Source organism: Canis lupus, chromosome 24 (genome assembly GCF_003254725.2).
Source record: "Canis lupus dingo isolate Sandy chromosome 24, ASM325472v2, whole genome shotgun sequence".
Classification (NCBI taxonomy): Eukaryota; Metazoa; Chordata; class Mammalia; order Carnivora; family Canidae; genus Canis; species Canis lupus.
Window position 1 is genome coordinate 25,835,361 of NC_064266.1, and position 16,191 is coordinate 25,851,551.

General features: G+C 39.9%; 1 protein-coding gene and 1 long non-coding RNA gene across 19 annotated transcripts in view; one reads left to right on the plus strand and one right to left on the minus strand.

The window, feature by feature from the left end:
• MROH8 (maestro heat like repeat family member 8) overlaps positions 1 to 16,191 on the minus strand; it is a 58,871-nt gene that overhangs the window by 15,106 nt on the left and 27,574 nt on the right. For 16 of the 18 annotated variants that reach the window (XR_003145118.3, XR_004808769.2, XM_025469998.3 and 13 more), the window contains 7 exons: positions 15,836 to 15,954; positions 12,693 to 12,845; positions 9,022 to 9,182; positions 4,927 to 5,062; positions 1,836 to 2,026; positions 417 to 554; positions 28 to 142 (listed from right to left, as the gene is read on the minus strand). Coding sequence is in view for 16 of the 18 variants with exons in the window: in XM_025469998.3 (XP_025325783.1) it covers positions 28 to 142; positions 417 to 554; positions 1,836 to 2,026; positions 4,927 to 5,062; positions 9,022 to 9,182; positions 12,693 to 12,845; positions 15,836 to 15,954 (1,013 nt within the window). In the remaining 2 variants the exon portion in view is untranslated. The remainder of the gene's footprint in view (positions 1 to 27; positions 143 to 416; positions 555 to 1,835; positions 2,027 to 4,926; positions 5,063 to 9,021; positions 9,183 to 12,692; positions 12,846 to 15,835; positions 15,955 to 16,191) is intronic. The other 2 variants (XM_025470000.3, XM_025470010.3) reach the window with 2 other exon arrangements.
• LOC125753499 (uncharacterized) lies at positions 1,906 to 8,730 on the plus strand. Its single transcript, XR_007405486.1, has 4 exons — positions 1,906 to 2,040; positions 4,405 to 4,569; positions 7,288 to 7,377; positions 7,721 to 8,730. It is a non-coding gene; the product is annotated as an uncharacterized LOC125753499 (long non-coding RNA).

Sequence of the window (16,191 nt, forward strand, 5' to 3'; positions counted from 1 at the left end):
AGACTTCCTCAATCTAACAAATCTTACCTCCACAAAAAATCCTGCAGATGTGAGTTTATGTTTATCATTCCCTCGGTTAAGAAGAGGGACCAACAAGTACATGACTTTTTGTGCAAGGAGGTGATTTCTTTCCAGCAATGCACTGCAAAACAGAACACCCAACAGGGCACCTCTTAGAAATGCTCCTATCCAGACTGCATTTTTCCTGGGGCTGCGGGCCCTCTGAGGATTTTGCCCAGCTTTAGGTGCATAGGATGGTATGGTAGTGGCAGGACTCTGAAAAATCTGCCTGGCATTATGGATATTTCCCTAAACTGTGATATTATCCAACTTTGGTTGCTGTTTTAACAAAAAAGGAGAAAAATACCTAACGCAATGCTGATTTAGAGCAGGTGTGCATGGAAAGGTAATCTTACTTAGCCAGGAGAGATACTCCCTGAAGATGGCATTCTTTTCCTTCCAGGAGGGTCCATCCTTTATTCTTTTCCATGATGTTGAATTCCTGCCAGCACAATGTTCTGAGGAGGAGACTCTTTGTAGCTTGTATGGCGAAGCTAAATTGAATAAAACCAGAACAAGTGAATAGAACAGGTCCCTCCAACTTATCAGTACACAATTACCCTGCTCTCACTGAGTAGGGCCATGCATTGCTAGCTCTGGATGGTAATTCTCTTCTTTCTAGATTTCCCCAAAGACTCTTAATGCTCTAAGAACTTGAAAGGCCCTTCACACAAATCTTTAGCATAAAGAAATCTAAATAGATTGTGTTTCCCTGGGAGTTTGAAATCTGCAATAAAACAAATGATATGGGATGCTAAACCCATATGCACTGCTTTTTTAAAACCACTTTTAAAAACACCCCCATAAAGTTTACCCATACTACTTATTATTTTATTTTTTATTTTACTTATTTATTTTCAAAGTGAGCTCCACACCAGCATGAGTTCAATGTGGGGATTGAACTCATAACCCTGAGATCAAGACCTGAGCTGAGATCAAGAGTCAGATGATTGGGCAGTCCCGGTGGCACAGCAGTTTAGCGCCACCTGCAGCCCAGGGCGTGATCCTGGAGACCCTGGATCAAGTCCCACATCAAGCTCTCTGCATGGTGCCTGCTTCTCCCTCTGCCTGTGTCTCTGCCTCCCTCTCTCTCTCTGTGTCTCTATGAATAAATAAATAAAGTAATTTTTTTTTAAAAAAAGAGTCAGATGATTAATCAACTAAGCCATCCAGGTGCCCCCACAGTGCTTTGTAAACTACCTCCACTACTGGGGTACCTGGCTGGCTCAGTAGAGCATGTAACTCTTGATCTCCAGTTCATGAGTTTGAGCCCCACAGGGGGTGGAGAGATTACTTAAAATAAACTATCCCTACTACTTACTGAACTAGTATGCTGGATATAACACCAGATAATCCTAAAATTAGAAGGTTTTCAAAGAGTACCTAGTCTGGCCTAATTTACAGATAGGAAAACCAAGGCACAGAACAATGGAAGATTTGCCCAGAGTACATAGCTAGTTAAATGAATGAGAATTAGAACTCAGTTCTCCTGACTTTTAGTCAGGTGTTCTTAAATAATCCACATTACAGCATTATCTGTAAAAGAAAGTCATGCACTATTAAATTTCTATTGAGTTTATCTTGGCACCAATAAAACAATCAGACAACCAACCAGTGAGAGCCCAGAGTGATTCCTGGGCATTTCATCCTGATGTCCCATGAGGGCAGACTGTAAGCTGTCCCATGGTTGGGACCACATCTTGGCTATCCTGTGTCTACCACAGTGCCTAGAGCTTAGTGTAAGTTATGGGTAACAAAATCATAACAGGCAGTACCACAAAGGGGTGACCTCTGATGACATTTCCTGTCCTGTGTACAGGCCACTTGGAACGGCGACATCAGACATGGTGAGACCGATGCTGTGGTGTATCTGGATGAGCAGTGTCATGAGAAGCTGAGGAAAGAGTCGGAATGTAGCTGCTTGGAGCCTGTTTCCCACAAACACCTCATAAAGGGCATCTGTTGCCTGTGGTAGAAAAGGTACACCATAGAGCTGAACAGCTGCTAGCATTAAACCTTACTTTTGCTTTATGTCTGCTTGTGCCAGATCATGCTTTCTGGTTCTACTATTCGATGGGAAGAACAGTAGTGGTAATCAGTGCAGGGACATGAAAGTGAGGAGGAAAAGAAATAGGAATGAAGTAGTCATTTCAGGTTACCAAAGAGAGAGGGGCATCTAAATTCAGATGTAGGGGCACCTGGGTGGCTCAGCTGGTTGAGTGTCTAATTCTTTTTTTTTTTAAGATTTATTTATTTATTTAGAGGGAGAGAGAGAGAACACAGCAGGGAGGGGCAGAGGGAGAGGAAGAGAGAGTGATTTTTCATGGATGAGTTTTATATATACACACACATATGTATATGTATATATATTAAAGATTTTATTTATTTATAAGAGACACAGAGAGAGCGGCAGACACATAGGCAGAGGGAGAAGCAGGCTCCCCACAGGGAGCCCCATGTGGGATCGATCCCAGGACTCCCGGATCACGCCCTGAGCTAAAGGCAGACGCTCAACCACTGAGCCACCCAGGCATCCCAATTACTTTTAAAATGAGGCTCCATGCCCAGTGTGCAACCTAATGTGGGGCTTGAACCCACGATCCTGTGATCAAGACCTGATCTGAGGGGATCCCTGGGTGGTGCAGCGGTTTGGCGCCTGCCTTTGGCCCAGGGCGCGATCCTGGAGACCCGGGATCAAATCCCATGTCGGGCTCCTGGTGCATGGAGCCTGCTTCTCCCTCTGCCTATGTCTCTGCCTCTCTCTCTCTCTGACTATCATAAATTTAAAAAAAAAAAAAAAAAAAAAGACCTGATCTGAGATCAAGAGTTGGATGCTTGGAGTGCCTGGCTGGCATAGTCAGTTAAGAGTCTGACTCTTGGTTTCAGCCCAGGTTGTGAGATTGAGCCCTGTGTTGGGGGTCTCAGCACAGAGTCTCCTTAAGACTCTCTCTTCCTCTCCTTCTGCCCCTCCCTGCTGTGTTCTCTCTCTCCCTCTAAATAAATAAAATCTTTATTTAAAAAAAATAAAAAATAAAAGTAATAATAATTGGATATGTATAACAAAATCTATATATGCATGATTAAATTTATTGTAGCACTGTAGCACTGTTTTTATGGCCATAGTTTGAAAATTGTTAAAATGTTCACTAAAAGGAAACTTGGAAATGAAACGAATGGTTTTATACCATGTTACATATTGTCTGTTTTTAAGAAGTTAATAAAAAAATTACTATACAGCTATGAAAAGAATATCAGAGTCTTATATTTTGATATGAAAAGTAGTTAATATATTGCTAAATTTAAAAAGCAGGTCACTAAATAATATATCTAATTTGATCCTACTAATATATACATACAATTTCATACACTAACATGATTAAACATATGCCTTTATCTGTCCTGACTCCTAAAACTAAGATAACATTATAGGGATTTTAAAAAAGGTGTAAATCCACAAGAAAAGAGAGAATAGGAGAGGACACAATGGCAGATTAGAGATGTCAGAATAACTTTGGAAGCTAAAAAAAACCTGTACGATAATAACTTGGGTCAGAGAAAGCTGAACCATAAACTGGTAGGGAAGAAAATAAAGTAAAAAGTATATATTGATAGTGGGGGAGGCTGTGCATGTAGGGGATAGAAAGTATACAGAAACTTTGTACTTTCTGTTCAGTTTTAGTGTAAACCTAAAATTACTCTAAAAATAAAATCTAGGGGTGCCTGGGTGGCACATTTGGTTAAGTGCCTTTGGCTCAGGTCATGATCTCAGGGTCCTGGGATCATGCCCCAGGTCAGGCTCCCTGCTCAGGGGGGTGTCTGTTTCTCCCTCTGCCCTATCCCCTGCTCGCTCGCTCTCTTTAAAAAAAAAAAAAAAAAAAAAAAAGGCTACTTAAAAGGAAAAAAATGGGAGGAAAAAGTATACCAAATAAATACATATACAAAATATTTATATATGTATAAACACTTCTAGAATGTTCATTTTTAGGGAGATGATATAGCTAGGCTAAGAATGGTCTTTAGATTTTTTTTTTAAGTCTTGTTTTTCTTTTTAAGATTATATTTATTTGCAGAGAGAGAGAGAGCGCATGCGAGAGAGTGAGTGCATGCACGAGCAGGGGGAAGAGGCAGAGGCAGGGAGCCTGCTTCGGGGTTCCATCTCATGACCCCTGAGATCATGACCTGAGCTGACAGTAGACCCTCAACTGAACATGTTATGGAGACTACCATGTGGCCCGAAAACCTGAAATATTTATAGAAAAAGTTTGCCAATCTCGGCTCAAGGAGGACCTTTTCTTTTTTATGTCTTATTCTTCTGTATTATGTGACTTCTTTTTTCCCCTGCAGGGAGCCTGACTCAGGACTCAATCCCAGGACCTCGAGATCACGACCTGAACTGAAGGCAGATGCTTAACCGCTGAGCCACCCAGGTGTCCCTACTTTTACTTTATTTTAAGTAGGTTCCATGCCTGAAGTGGAGACCAATGTGGGGCTTGAATTCACAACTCTGAGGTAAGACCTGAGCTGAGATCAAGAGTTGGACAGTTAATCGACTGAGTCACTCGGGCACCCCAGATGATACATATTTTTAATTTTTTTATTTTTTTGATACATATTTTTTAAAGGATAAGGGAACATTTAACCACATCGATTAAACCAAACTCATTAAATCATAGGGATTCCTTCACTCTCCCAAGCCACTCCATGTCAGTCCCTTGGTAGAGACATTATGGATTTATAAATGGGTGAAAGAAGCAAACTTTGAGAGAGATAAAAAAGAGACACTCTCCAGAAGGGGTGTTGGATGAGTCACACCAAGAAAAGCAGCATATTGTGCTGAAGTTGGAGGGACAAAGCTCAATGGCTTACAGCAACAGCCACATAGGCCATCTTCTCATGGGTGGGCTCATTATGGCATTTCTGCAGCTTCCTCAGGAGTCTCCACAGAATCCAGGTGGTGCTGGGCAGTTCCACTTCCAGAGTTCTCCACAACTCAGCCAGATGCCTAGAAATCCCAAAGAACAGAAGGGTTCAGGAGAATGGCTTATCCTAAGCCCACACCAACCACAACCTTTCTAGAATCTGAAACCCGGGGATCCCTGGGTGGTGCAGCGGTTTAGCGCCTGCCTTTGGCCCAGGGCGCGATCTTGGAGACCCGGGATCGAATCCCACATCGGGCTCCCGGCGCATGGAGCCTGCTTCTCCCTCTGCCTGTGTCTCTGCCTCTCTCTCTTTCTGTGACTATCATACATAAAAAAAAAAAAAAAAATTGAATCTGAAACCCAATCTGTAAGTGGTTTTCCTCTCTGTTCAGTTCTTCAGGGTATCAAAAGACTTACTATCTAATTTCATTACAATTACTCTCAGGGTTTTATAATCTCAAGTTCTATGCTTCATCATGGACTTCAGGAAAAATTAGTCCTAATTTACCTTTTTAGTCTCACAACTTCCCTGTCACATGCCTGTGCTTTGGCTACCTGAGACCATTTGCCTTTACCAAACTAAAAATGGACTTTTTTTTTTTTAAAAAAGAAGGTTTTATTTATTTGAGAGAGGGGTGGGGCATAAGCAGGAGGAGCTACAGGTAAAGGGAGAAGCAAACTCCCCGCTGGGTAGGGAGCCAGATGTGGGACTCAATCCCAGGACCCCGGGATCATGACCCGAGCCAAAGGCAGATATTTAATCGACTGAGCCACCCAGGCACCCCTAACAATGGACTCTGACAGCTCTATACCTTTCCTTATTTCCTGAACCTGGAAGGCCCTTTCCAACTGGTCCGCTCCCATGCCCATCAACACTCTTCCAGGTCTGGCTCCAATGTTATCTCTTCTGTGAAGCTTTTGCTGCTGCTTTACCATGTCTCTCATGAGAATTCTCATAACACTTTCAAAGTTTCTTTTTTTATTATATTTTTTTCAGAGTTTTCCTGGATAGAGGTTGCCTCAATCTTAAATGTACTACTTTCAGTTTTCTGTATGTGTCTATCTGATGGGTGGCTTTTCTTTCATGAATCCCTCAAGGTCTAGCACAATGCCAGGCTCACAGAAGGCATTCAGAGACAGATTTATTCAATCCAGTCTACGGTCCTCAAATTTTGGACAAGTCCAAGCCCAGAAATAAAGCTTTGATTCTCCTTAGAAGAGATCTCTTCTTGAAGAAAGACAGTGTGTAATAACTTTTCTTCTATCATTGACTCAAAGGTAGGGCCTGAGTGTTATATAAACCCTGTAGAGGAGTACTATGGGGGGAAGAATGGGAGTTACTCATGGTTTTAATCCATTTTCTTATTTTCAGGATCTACCTAGGTATCCTTACTAGAGCAAATGTGGTCTTCCAACTGTCTATATCAGAATCACTCTAAAAAATGAGAAGCTTAAGGACTATTCCAACATTTCACTCTCAACTCTAATAATTCTAATCTGTGAATAAAACAAAGTAAGGTCTTCAAGGACTCCTAAAGGGAAGGTCAGAAACATAATGTGAAATGCTGAAAAGGCTCATAGCTGCGGAAGTGGATTGTAGAAAATTATTTCTGGAAAGAACACAGTTGTAATTGTGCTGGGAATGCATTTGAATTAGGAAAACATACACGTTAGCCTATAAGCCAATGGTTTAGAAAACTTTTTTTTAAAGATTTTACTTATTTATTTATGAGAGACAGAGAGAGAGAGAGGCAGAGACAAAGGCAGAGGGAGAAGCAGGCTCTATGCAGGGAGCCCGATGTGGGACTCAATCCTGGGACTCCAGGATTACACCCTGAGCTGAAGGCCAGTGCTTAACCACTGAGCCACCCAGGCATCCCTGGTTTAAAAAATTTAGTGTGAAAAAAATCATGTGGAGAGTTTGTTAAAAATATGGAACAGGTTCTACCTCCAGTGATACAGATTCTGTAGGTGTGACATGGTTTTTGTTTGTCCATTATCCCTTTGGGAATGGGTATTCATCAACCTGTTTCATATCTTCCTTGTGTTTTGTTTTACTATTACTTTTGTCTAGAATGCCCTTTTCACTGTCTCATCTTCTACTTGGCTAACTGACACTAAATACTCAGCTTGGGACAGCCCTTCTTTTAGAAATCCTTCCCCAATCTTTCATCTAATTAAGTCACCTTCTACGAGCTTCCATACAACTCTCTTATTTTGCTTTGGAATCTTATTATATACCTGTATCTGCTTCCAGAATGTGTGCTGCTCCAGGGGAGGGTCCATGTCCTGTCCCTTATTTCCCCAGGCAAACAGCACCTTGCAAATGGCAGATGCTTTGAGAAACTCCTAAGAACAATCACCCCAACTGGCATGTAAACCAGCTAACAGACTTCAGGTAAATGACCAAAAATATAATAAAAATGAAGTCTCCTGACTATGCCATTTCCATTTCTAGGAGATTCCACAATTCTCATATGATCTAAAGCAGTAGGCTCTCAAAGTCATCCAAGAGTTAGAACAAATACAAACAATAAATAATGCTAAAGTTATACTTTAAAATAACTGAGTATATTTCTAAGTATATTTAATATTTTGTACTAAATCATATATTTCATATAAGGATCTAGTATAGATAAGCTGAAGCAAGTAGTAAAGATTAACAGTAACATATTAGAGAAACATAAAAAAGAATATTTTATTTTATTGTAATTAACTTATTTTAAATATTTTATCTTTAGGTAATCTCTACACCCAATGTGAAGCTTGAACTTACAACCCTGAGATCAAGAGTTGCATACTCTACCGACTGAGTCAGTAAGATGCCCAAAAGAATATTTATTTATTTATTTTTAAAGGTATTTTTATTTATTTATTTATCTATCTATCTATTTATTTGTTTATTTATTTATGATAGTCACAGAGAGAGAGAGAGAGAGAGGCAGAGACACAGGCAGAGGGAGAAGCAGGCTCCATGCACCGGGAGCCCGACGTGGGATTCGATCCCAGGTCTCCAGGATCGGGCCCTGAGCCAAAGGCAGGCGCTAAACTGCTGCGCCACCCAGGGATCCCCCAAAAGAATATTTAAAAAGAAAAAAGATATATATATATATATTTATATACACACACATATATATGTATATATAAACTCATTTTTTTCTTTGGATGAGTAAAAATCTTTATTTGATTTAGTGGTAGAGCATCTAAATTCAACTTAAACCAATCAAAATCAGCAAAAATAAAATAAAATAAAATAAAATTTCAGCACTACACCAAGACACTGTGAGAACCATTCACTGAAAGCAGTTTTCAAACAGTTTAAGGCTAAGATACAATAACTACCCAGAATCACAACATATAAAGCAGACAAAAAGACATGCCACTCTGGAGCATCTGGTTGTCTCAGTTGCAACTCAATCTTGGGATCATGAGTTTGAGCTCCATGTTGGGAGTACAGCTTACATTAAAAAAAGAAAAAAAGAAAGATGTCAATCTGATTGAAGGGAGTAGAGGCCTAGAACCTTCTCCTAGTGCCTCACTGCCTTCCTCAGAAGAGATTTCCTGGAACTTCCAGGGTGCCTCCAACTCTAAAAGCCACAAATCTAAAAAAAGCATGGTGGATGAGCCACTCAGACAACCCTATATTTTCTTAAAATTTTCTTTTATACCTTTTATTTTCATCCAGAATCCAATCAGGTTCACATATTGCATTTGGTTAAATCTCTTCAGTGTCTTTTTACGTAGAATAATGTGCCAGCACATTTTTTCTTTCATGACATTAGCTTTTTTTTTTTTTTTTTTGACATTAGCTTTTTTGAAGAGTTCAGTCCAACTGACTTATAAAATGTTTTTTATTCTGGATTTGTTGGATTGTTTCCTTATGTTTATGTATTATATTCTGACTTATATTGCAAGTATCTGACTATATCTTATCTATTCTACAAGAATATCATTAGATTTTTGAGAACAATCATGTTCCACAATATGGGGGGCTGTGTCACATACCCCAGTTTAATTCAGAGGCTGTACCAGGTTCTGTTACCTGTCATATGGTACTGGATGACACAGAAGGTGGCCAATCACTATATCTGTGTACTTAGGCCTGGAGATAAACAGACTCACAGTATTTATGATTTGTCGTCGGACTCTAGGCTGGCTGATTATGGATAGGCGGGCACAGATAACTCCCATAATTTCTGGCACCTGAAGAAGGAAAACAAATCATTAAGACCTTAATCCTGTGGGACAAAGATGGTTACTGAGGATACTGTGGCTATTTCTGAAAGGTCCTGGGGACGACAAGAATGCTTAGTATTTAGAAAAAGTTTATCATAACTATTTAAGGGGCACCTGGGTTGGTTGAGTGTCCCGCTCTTGGTTTTGGCTTGGGTCATGATCTCATGGGTAGTGAGATCAAGCCCCACATTGGGCTTCATGCTCATCATGGAGTCTGCTTCAGATTCTCTCTCCCAGGGGCACGTGGGTGGCTCAAGGGTTGAGTATCTACCTTTGGCTCAGGTTGTGATCCCGGGGTCCTGGATCGAGTCCCATATTGGACTCCCTGCGGGGAACCTGCTTCTTCCTCTGCCTGTGTCTCTGCGTTTCTCTGTCTGTCATGAATAAATAAATAAAATCTTTAAAAACAAAAAAGACTCTCTCCCTTTGCTCCTCCCTCCAGTCTCTTTTTCTCTCAAACAAAAAAACCTACTTAAAATATATCTGAGTGTATGTAGGTGTATATAAAATTATTCAAAAGAACTTAATACAAAGATATTAATAATGTGAACTTGAATTATAGAATATTAATTTTTCCTTACATATTTAAAAAATTTCTCCTGAAAGGGGAACCCTATTGCGCTGTTGGTAGGAATGCAAGCTGGTGCAGCCACTCTGGAAAACAGTGTGGAGGTTCCTCAAAAACTTGAAAATAGAGCTACCCTATGACCCAGCAATTGCATTACTGGGTATTTACCTCACAGATACAGATGTAGGGAAACGACAGGACACCTGCATCCCAATGTTCATAGCAGCAATGTTCATAATAGCCAAACTGTGGAAGGATCCACGATGCCCTTCAACAGATGAATGCATAAAGAAGATGCGGTGTGTGTACACGTACACACACACACACACTGGAATATTACTCAGCCTTCAAAAATGATAAATACCTACCATTTACATCGATGTGGATGGAACTGGAGGGTATTATGCTGCGTGAAATAAGTCAGTCAGAGAAAGACAATTATCATATAGTTTCACTCATATGTGGAATATAAGAAATAATGAAAGGGACCATAAGGGAAGGAGGGGAACTGAGTGACAAAAAATTAGAGACTCCTAACTCTGGGAAACAAAGGGTTGCAGAAGGGGAAGTGGGTAGAGGGATGGGGTAAGTGGGTGATGGGCATTAAGGAGCACACATGATGAGATGAGCATTGGGTGTCATACTATATGTTGGCAAATTGAATTTAAATAAAATAAGGTAAAACTTCTCGATGACTATGTATTGATTTTTATTTAAAGATTTTATTTGAGAGAGAGCAAGAGACAGATCAGAGGGGAGGGACAAAGGCAGAGGCAGAAGGAGAAGCAGACTCCCTGCTAGGCAGGGAGCCCAATGCTGGGGCTTGATCCCAGGACCCCAGGATCATATGATCTGAGCCAAAGTCAGACGCTTAACCAACTGAGCTACTCAGGTGCTCCTATGTATTGATTTTATAATAACCAAACTAGTAAAAGTGTTACAAAGAAGTTGGGATTTTGTTCTACTCTGACTCTGAGAATGCTAGAGTTCATACTTGCCTTCCACCCAAAGTTTCCTTTGCCTTCCATACTCAGGTAAAGGAAACAGGGACAATTGGGCTTTGGTCCATTTTTCTGCTTGGCCCATTAAGCCCACTCATAGACTCAGGGCTTTAAGTCTCTGTGGAAATGTCATCTTCTCAGAGAGGCAGTCCTCAACACCGTTGTAACAAAATGGTCATTATGCCCAGTTGCCAGAAGCTGGCTTAAGCTGGCATGTGATGTAATTTTAGCATTATGAAACATGGGGGTAAAATGTACTGGAGGCTTTTGGGAAACACTTTCCCCCCGATTCAAGGGACAAAAAGGAAGGCAACATTTCTTCTTTGCTGGATATAATCTTATTTGCTCATCAAGTCTGAAACTGCTGTGAGCACCTTATGACTACATGAACAGGTACAGTGGCAGATGGAAAAGCCCCTGGCTCTTTCATAACACTGTGGAGTTGCTGAACCAATCCTAGAGAATATGTTGCTTCCAGACTTCTTAAACTAGAAGAGAAACTCTTAATTTATAAAGATTTATTTATTTGAGATGGAGGGGGTGGCGCATGTGCAGAGGTGGGAAAGGAGCAGAGGAACAGGGAGAGAATCTCAAGTAGACTTCATGCTGAGCACAGAGCCTGATGTGGGGCTCAATCTCATGACCCTGAGATCACAACCTGAGCTGAAACTAAGAGTCTGATGCTTAACCTACTTGTACCACCGAGGCACCCCAAAGATAGCACTTTAAACTTAAATTATGCATAAGCTTCTCAGAGTGGTGGTTTTTACAGCTGAAATCATCCAACTGATAGAAGGGCCCATCTCACTATGTTCTCATCACATTGTTTTTTTTTTTTTTTTCCATCTTTGTTATTTTAGTAAGTTACAGGTGGGTTTTCATCATTTTAAAATTAAATTTTGAGATGCCTGCATAGCTCAGCGGTTGAGCACCTGACTTCAGCCCGGGGTGTGATCTTGGGGTCCCGGGATCGAGTCCCGCATTCGGCTCCCAGCATGGAGCCTGCTTCTCTCATTGCTTATGTCTCTGCCTCTCTCTCTGTGTCTCTCATGAATAAATAAATAAAATCTTTAAAATAAATAAATAAAATTAATTTTTATTTTTATCAAAGTACAGTATGTATCAATTTAAAAAGTCCAGTGGTATTCCAAGCTCTCTCCTGCATAGTCTCCAAATATGCTCTCCAGGGACTACTATTTTCAGCCCTTTTATCTCTTTCAGTATGTCCTATAATATTTCTAGGTGATACAATTATATTGTTATTTCTTGATGTGTCAACTTTAGAAACATTTAAATAAAATCTGTTGATTTTAAGCTTACTAAGTTAAGTTGGCCTCCTTCAAAGATTGCTTATGGCTTGATTTTTTTAAAGTTTTATATCTTTAATTAACCTGGATGGGGATCTAAATTGAAGTTACCATTCTCATAGGTGCTAATTATATCTTCCTTCCAAACTATACTGTTTTGGAAAATATGGAGCACACCTTGGATTTTAAAACTATCCATCTCTAGTTGCATATTCAATGACTGTTTATTTTTTTAAAGTTTTTTATTTTTTAAAGATTTATTCATTTATTTATTTAATGATAGACATAGAGAGAGAGAGGTAGAGACACAGGTGGAGGGAGAAGCAGGCTCCATGTCGGAAGCCTGACGTGGGACTTGATCCCGGGACTCCAGGATCATGCCCTGGGCCGAAGGCAGGCGCTAAACCACTGAGCCACCCAGGGATCCCCATCGATGACTGTTTATTACATGCTTATTGAATGGAAGTCTCACAGACTCATGGGCTCGGGGCCCCTTCAGTTGTTACTCTCTGCTGAACGGGAGCAGCAGAAGACACCGCAGCAGGTACAGGAGGGGAGGGGTTTTGCTGATATTTCAAACCCAGGAAACTGAGCCTTTTACCTTCTCAAATCGGGACTCTGCATTTTTCACCATCGTTATCAGCAATTCTCCTGCTGATTTCTGGGTGCAGGGATGTTTCAGATTTTCCAGGCCATCCAATGTAGTCATTACGAACTGGAAGAGCTCATTTGAATTGAGAAAAGCTTCGAAGATCTGAAATGATTCAGGGAAGATGAATTTTCAAGAGACTTAGTATGATAGAACCTTGAATAAGGAATATTATTTCAATTTTATGTTAATCAGAGAGACCTACAAATATGTACAAGGCTGTTTTTTCAGTCTTCTTTACAAAAGTGAAAAGCTAGAAGCAACCCAAATGCCCACTACAGTCTTTGTGTGGCTTTTTACAGTTCTGATTTTTAGAAAGAGTTGTTTTTGTTTGTTTGTTTGTTTGTTTGTTTGTTTTTTTACTGAGATCCTCAGAAAGAGTCACACTTTTATAGGAACAGAACTAAAGGAAAGGCTTTAGTGCTATACAGCTCAAAGGGTCCCAGGCATAGCTAAATTACTTTGGCTGGCGACAATATATTAAAAGAATTATGCTACCTAGAGCAATTTATACATTCAATGCAATCCCTATCAAAATACCAACAACTTATTTCACAGAGCTGGAACAAATAATCCTAAAATTTATATGGAACCAGAAAAGACCCTGAATAGCCAAAGGAATGCTGAAAAAGAAAACCAAAACTGGTGGCATCACAATTCTAGATGTCAAGCTTTATCACAAAGCTGAAATCATCAGCTGGCACAAAAACGGACATATAGATCAATGGAATAGAACAGAGAACTCAGAAATGGACCCTCAACTCTGTGGTCAGCTAATCTTCGACCGAGCAGGAAAGAATGTCCAATGGAAAAAAGACAATCTCTTCCACAAATGAGGTTGGGAAAATTGGATAACCACATGCAGAAGAATGAAACTGGACCATTTTTTCAAACCATACACAAAAATAGACTCAAAATGGATGAAAGACCTAAATGTGAGATAGGAATCCATCACAATCCTAGAGGACGATCACAGGCAGCAACCTCTGTGACCTTGGCCAAGCAACTTCTTGCTAATCACATCTCCAAAGGCAAGGGAAACAAGGGCAAAAATGAACTACTGGGACTTTATCAAGATAAAAAGCTCCTGCACAGCAAAGGAAACAGTCGACAAAACCAAAATGCAACCTACAGAATGGGAGAAGATATTTGCAAATGACATACCAGATAAAGAGCTAGTACCCAAAATCTATAAAGAACTTATTAAACTCAAAACCCAAAGAACAAATAATCCAATCAAGAAATGGGCAGAAAACACGAGCATACATTTCTTCAAAGAAGACACACAAATGGCCAACAGATACATGAAAAAGTGCTCCTTATCACTTAGCATTAGGGAAATACAAATCAAAACCACATGGGACGGGACGCCTGGGTGGCTCAGCAGTTGGGTGTCTGCCTTTGGCTCAGGGAGTGATCCTGGGTCCTGGGATCGAGTCCTGCATCAGGCTCCCTGTGTGGAGCCTGCTTCTCCCTCTGCTTGTGTGTCTGCCTCTCTTTCTGTGTTTCTCATGAATAGACAGATAAAATTTTTAAACAACAACAACAAATCAAAACCACAATGAGATACCACCTCACACCAGTCAGAATGGCTAAAATTAACAAGTCAGGAAATGATAGATGTTGGTGAGGAAGCAGAGAAAGGGGAACCATCTTACACTGTTGGTAGGAATGCAAGCTAGTACAGCCACTCTGGAAAACAGTATGGAGGTTTCTCAAAAACTTGAAAATAGAGCTACTCTACAACCTAGCAACTGCACTACTGGGTATTTATCCTACAGATACAAATGTAGTGATCTTATGGGGCACCTGCACCCCAATGTTTATAGCAACAATGCCAAATATAGACAAACTATGGAAAGAGTCCAGATGTCCATCAACAAATGAATGGATAAAGAAAATGTGGTATATATCCAACAGAATACTACTCAGCCATCAAAAAAATGAAATCTTGCCATTTGCAACCATGTCGATGGAACTAGAGTGTATTATGCTAAGCAAAATGAGCCAATCAGAAAGAGACAATTATATGGTCTCACTCATATGTGGAATTTAAGAAACAAAACAAAGGACCATAGGGGAAGAGAGGAAAAAATAAAACAAGACAAAATCAGAGAGGGAGACAAACCATAATAGACTCTTAATCATAGGAAACAAACTGAGGGTTGCTAGAGGGGAAGAGGGTGGAGGAATGGGGTAACTGGGTGATGATAAACATTAAGGAGGGCATGTGATATGATTAGGACTGGGTATTATATAAGACTAATGAATCACTGACCTCTACCTGTGAAACCAATAACACATTATATTTTATTTAATTGAATTTAAATAAAAATTTAAAAAATAATAAAAATATAAGAATAAAAGCATGTTTCATTTTGCTTCTCATTGTACTCGGCAGCGTATAAAGTCTTTCACATGATTATAACAGGTATAATTCACTGGGCACTTACTATATGACAGGCACTAAGCAGAACATTTTTCATACAATATCTCATTTAACTCTTACAACCCAATTTTTACAGATACTCTGTACAGATGAGGAAACAGATGCATAGAGAATTTAAACTGCCTGACACTTTAGACCCCTGTGGGTTTTCTTTTTTCCTCTATCCCCTAACAGAGTACTGCATACCTAGTTGAATCTTAAAATAGTTGTTGCATAATGAATACATATATTAATTTAAAAGCGTATGGCCTGTTGGGTCAACTACAGCCTCTGGCAGCTCTGTTTTGGACAAGAGTTTACATTTGCAAGAGGCTGGCTAAGGTTAGCAGAGCAATCAATGGGAACAGAGCTTATCTGAAGACCAGTGATACTGGTCCCACTGCCAGGTTGACCTAAGCCACTTAACTAATAGGGCAAGGTGTCTAAGAGTCACAACCACAGTGCCTCATCTCCAAACTATGGAAAGTTTAGAGAGCAAATTCTCTGGGCAATCTTGTATGTTTAGTTTTATAAGAAATTTTAAGAACTTTTCCCAAAGTAGTTTTACCATTTTACTTTGTCATGACAATATGTATGAGACTTCTGGTTATTTCCTATCCTCTCCAACATTTCAAGTTGTCTTTATAATTTTAGCCATTCTGATTACCTGGGCAATTTTGAAGGGACAACTATAGAACTGTTTAATACTGTAGAGTTCTAGGAGCTCTTGACACTTTTTCATTGCTCTTCTCAAGTTTGGGTGATTTTTCTTGTCATAAATGGTACCTGAGAAGAAAACATGAAATATTAATACTTTCTGGCTTATTTCCTTTTTCTTGATTTTGCAAGTCTGATCAATCCCCAGGTTGAAGTGAATCCTAAGAACTCATCCTTCTTATCTTTCTCACTTAGATCAAAGTGTCTGGGGGGTGGAGAGTGTGTTAATCTGAAGGCTGATTTGTTTCCCTTCTGTTGTCAGACAATATATTAAAAAGGCTGAAAGAAAAAGAAAAGAGCTTTTTG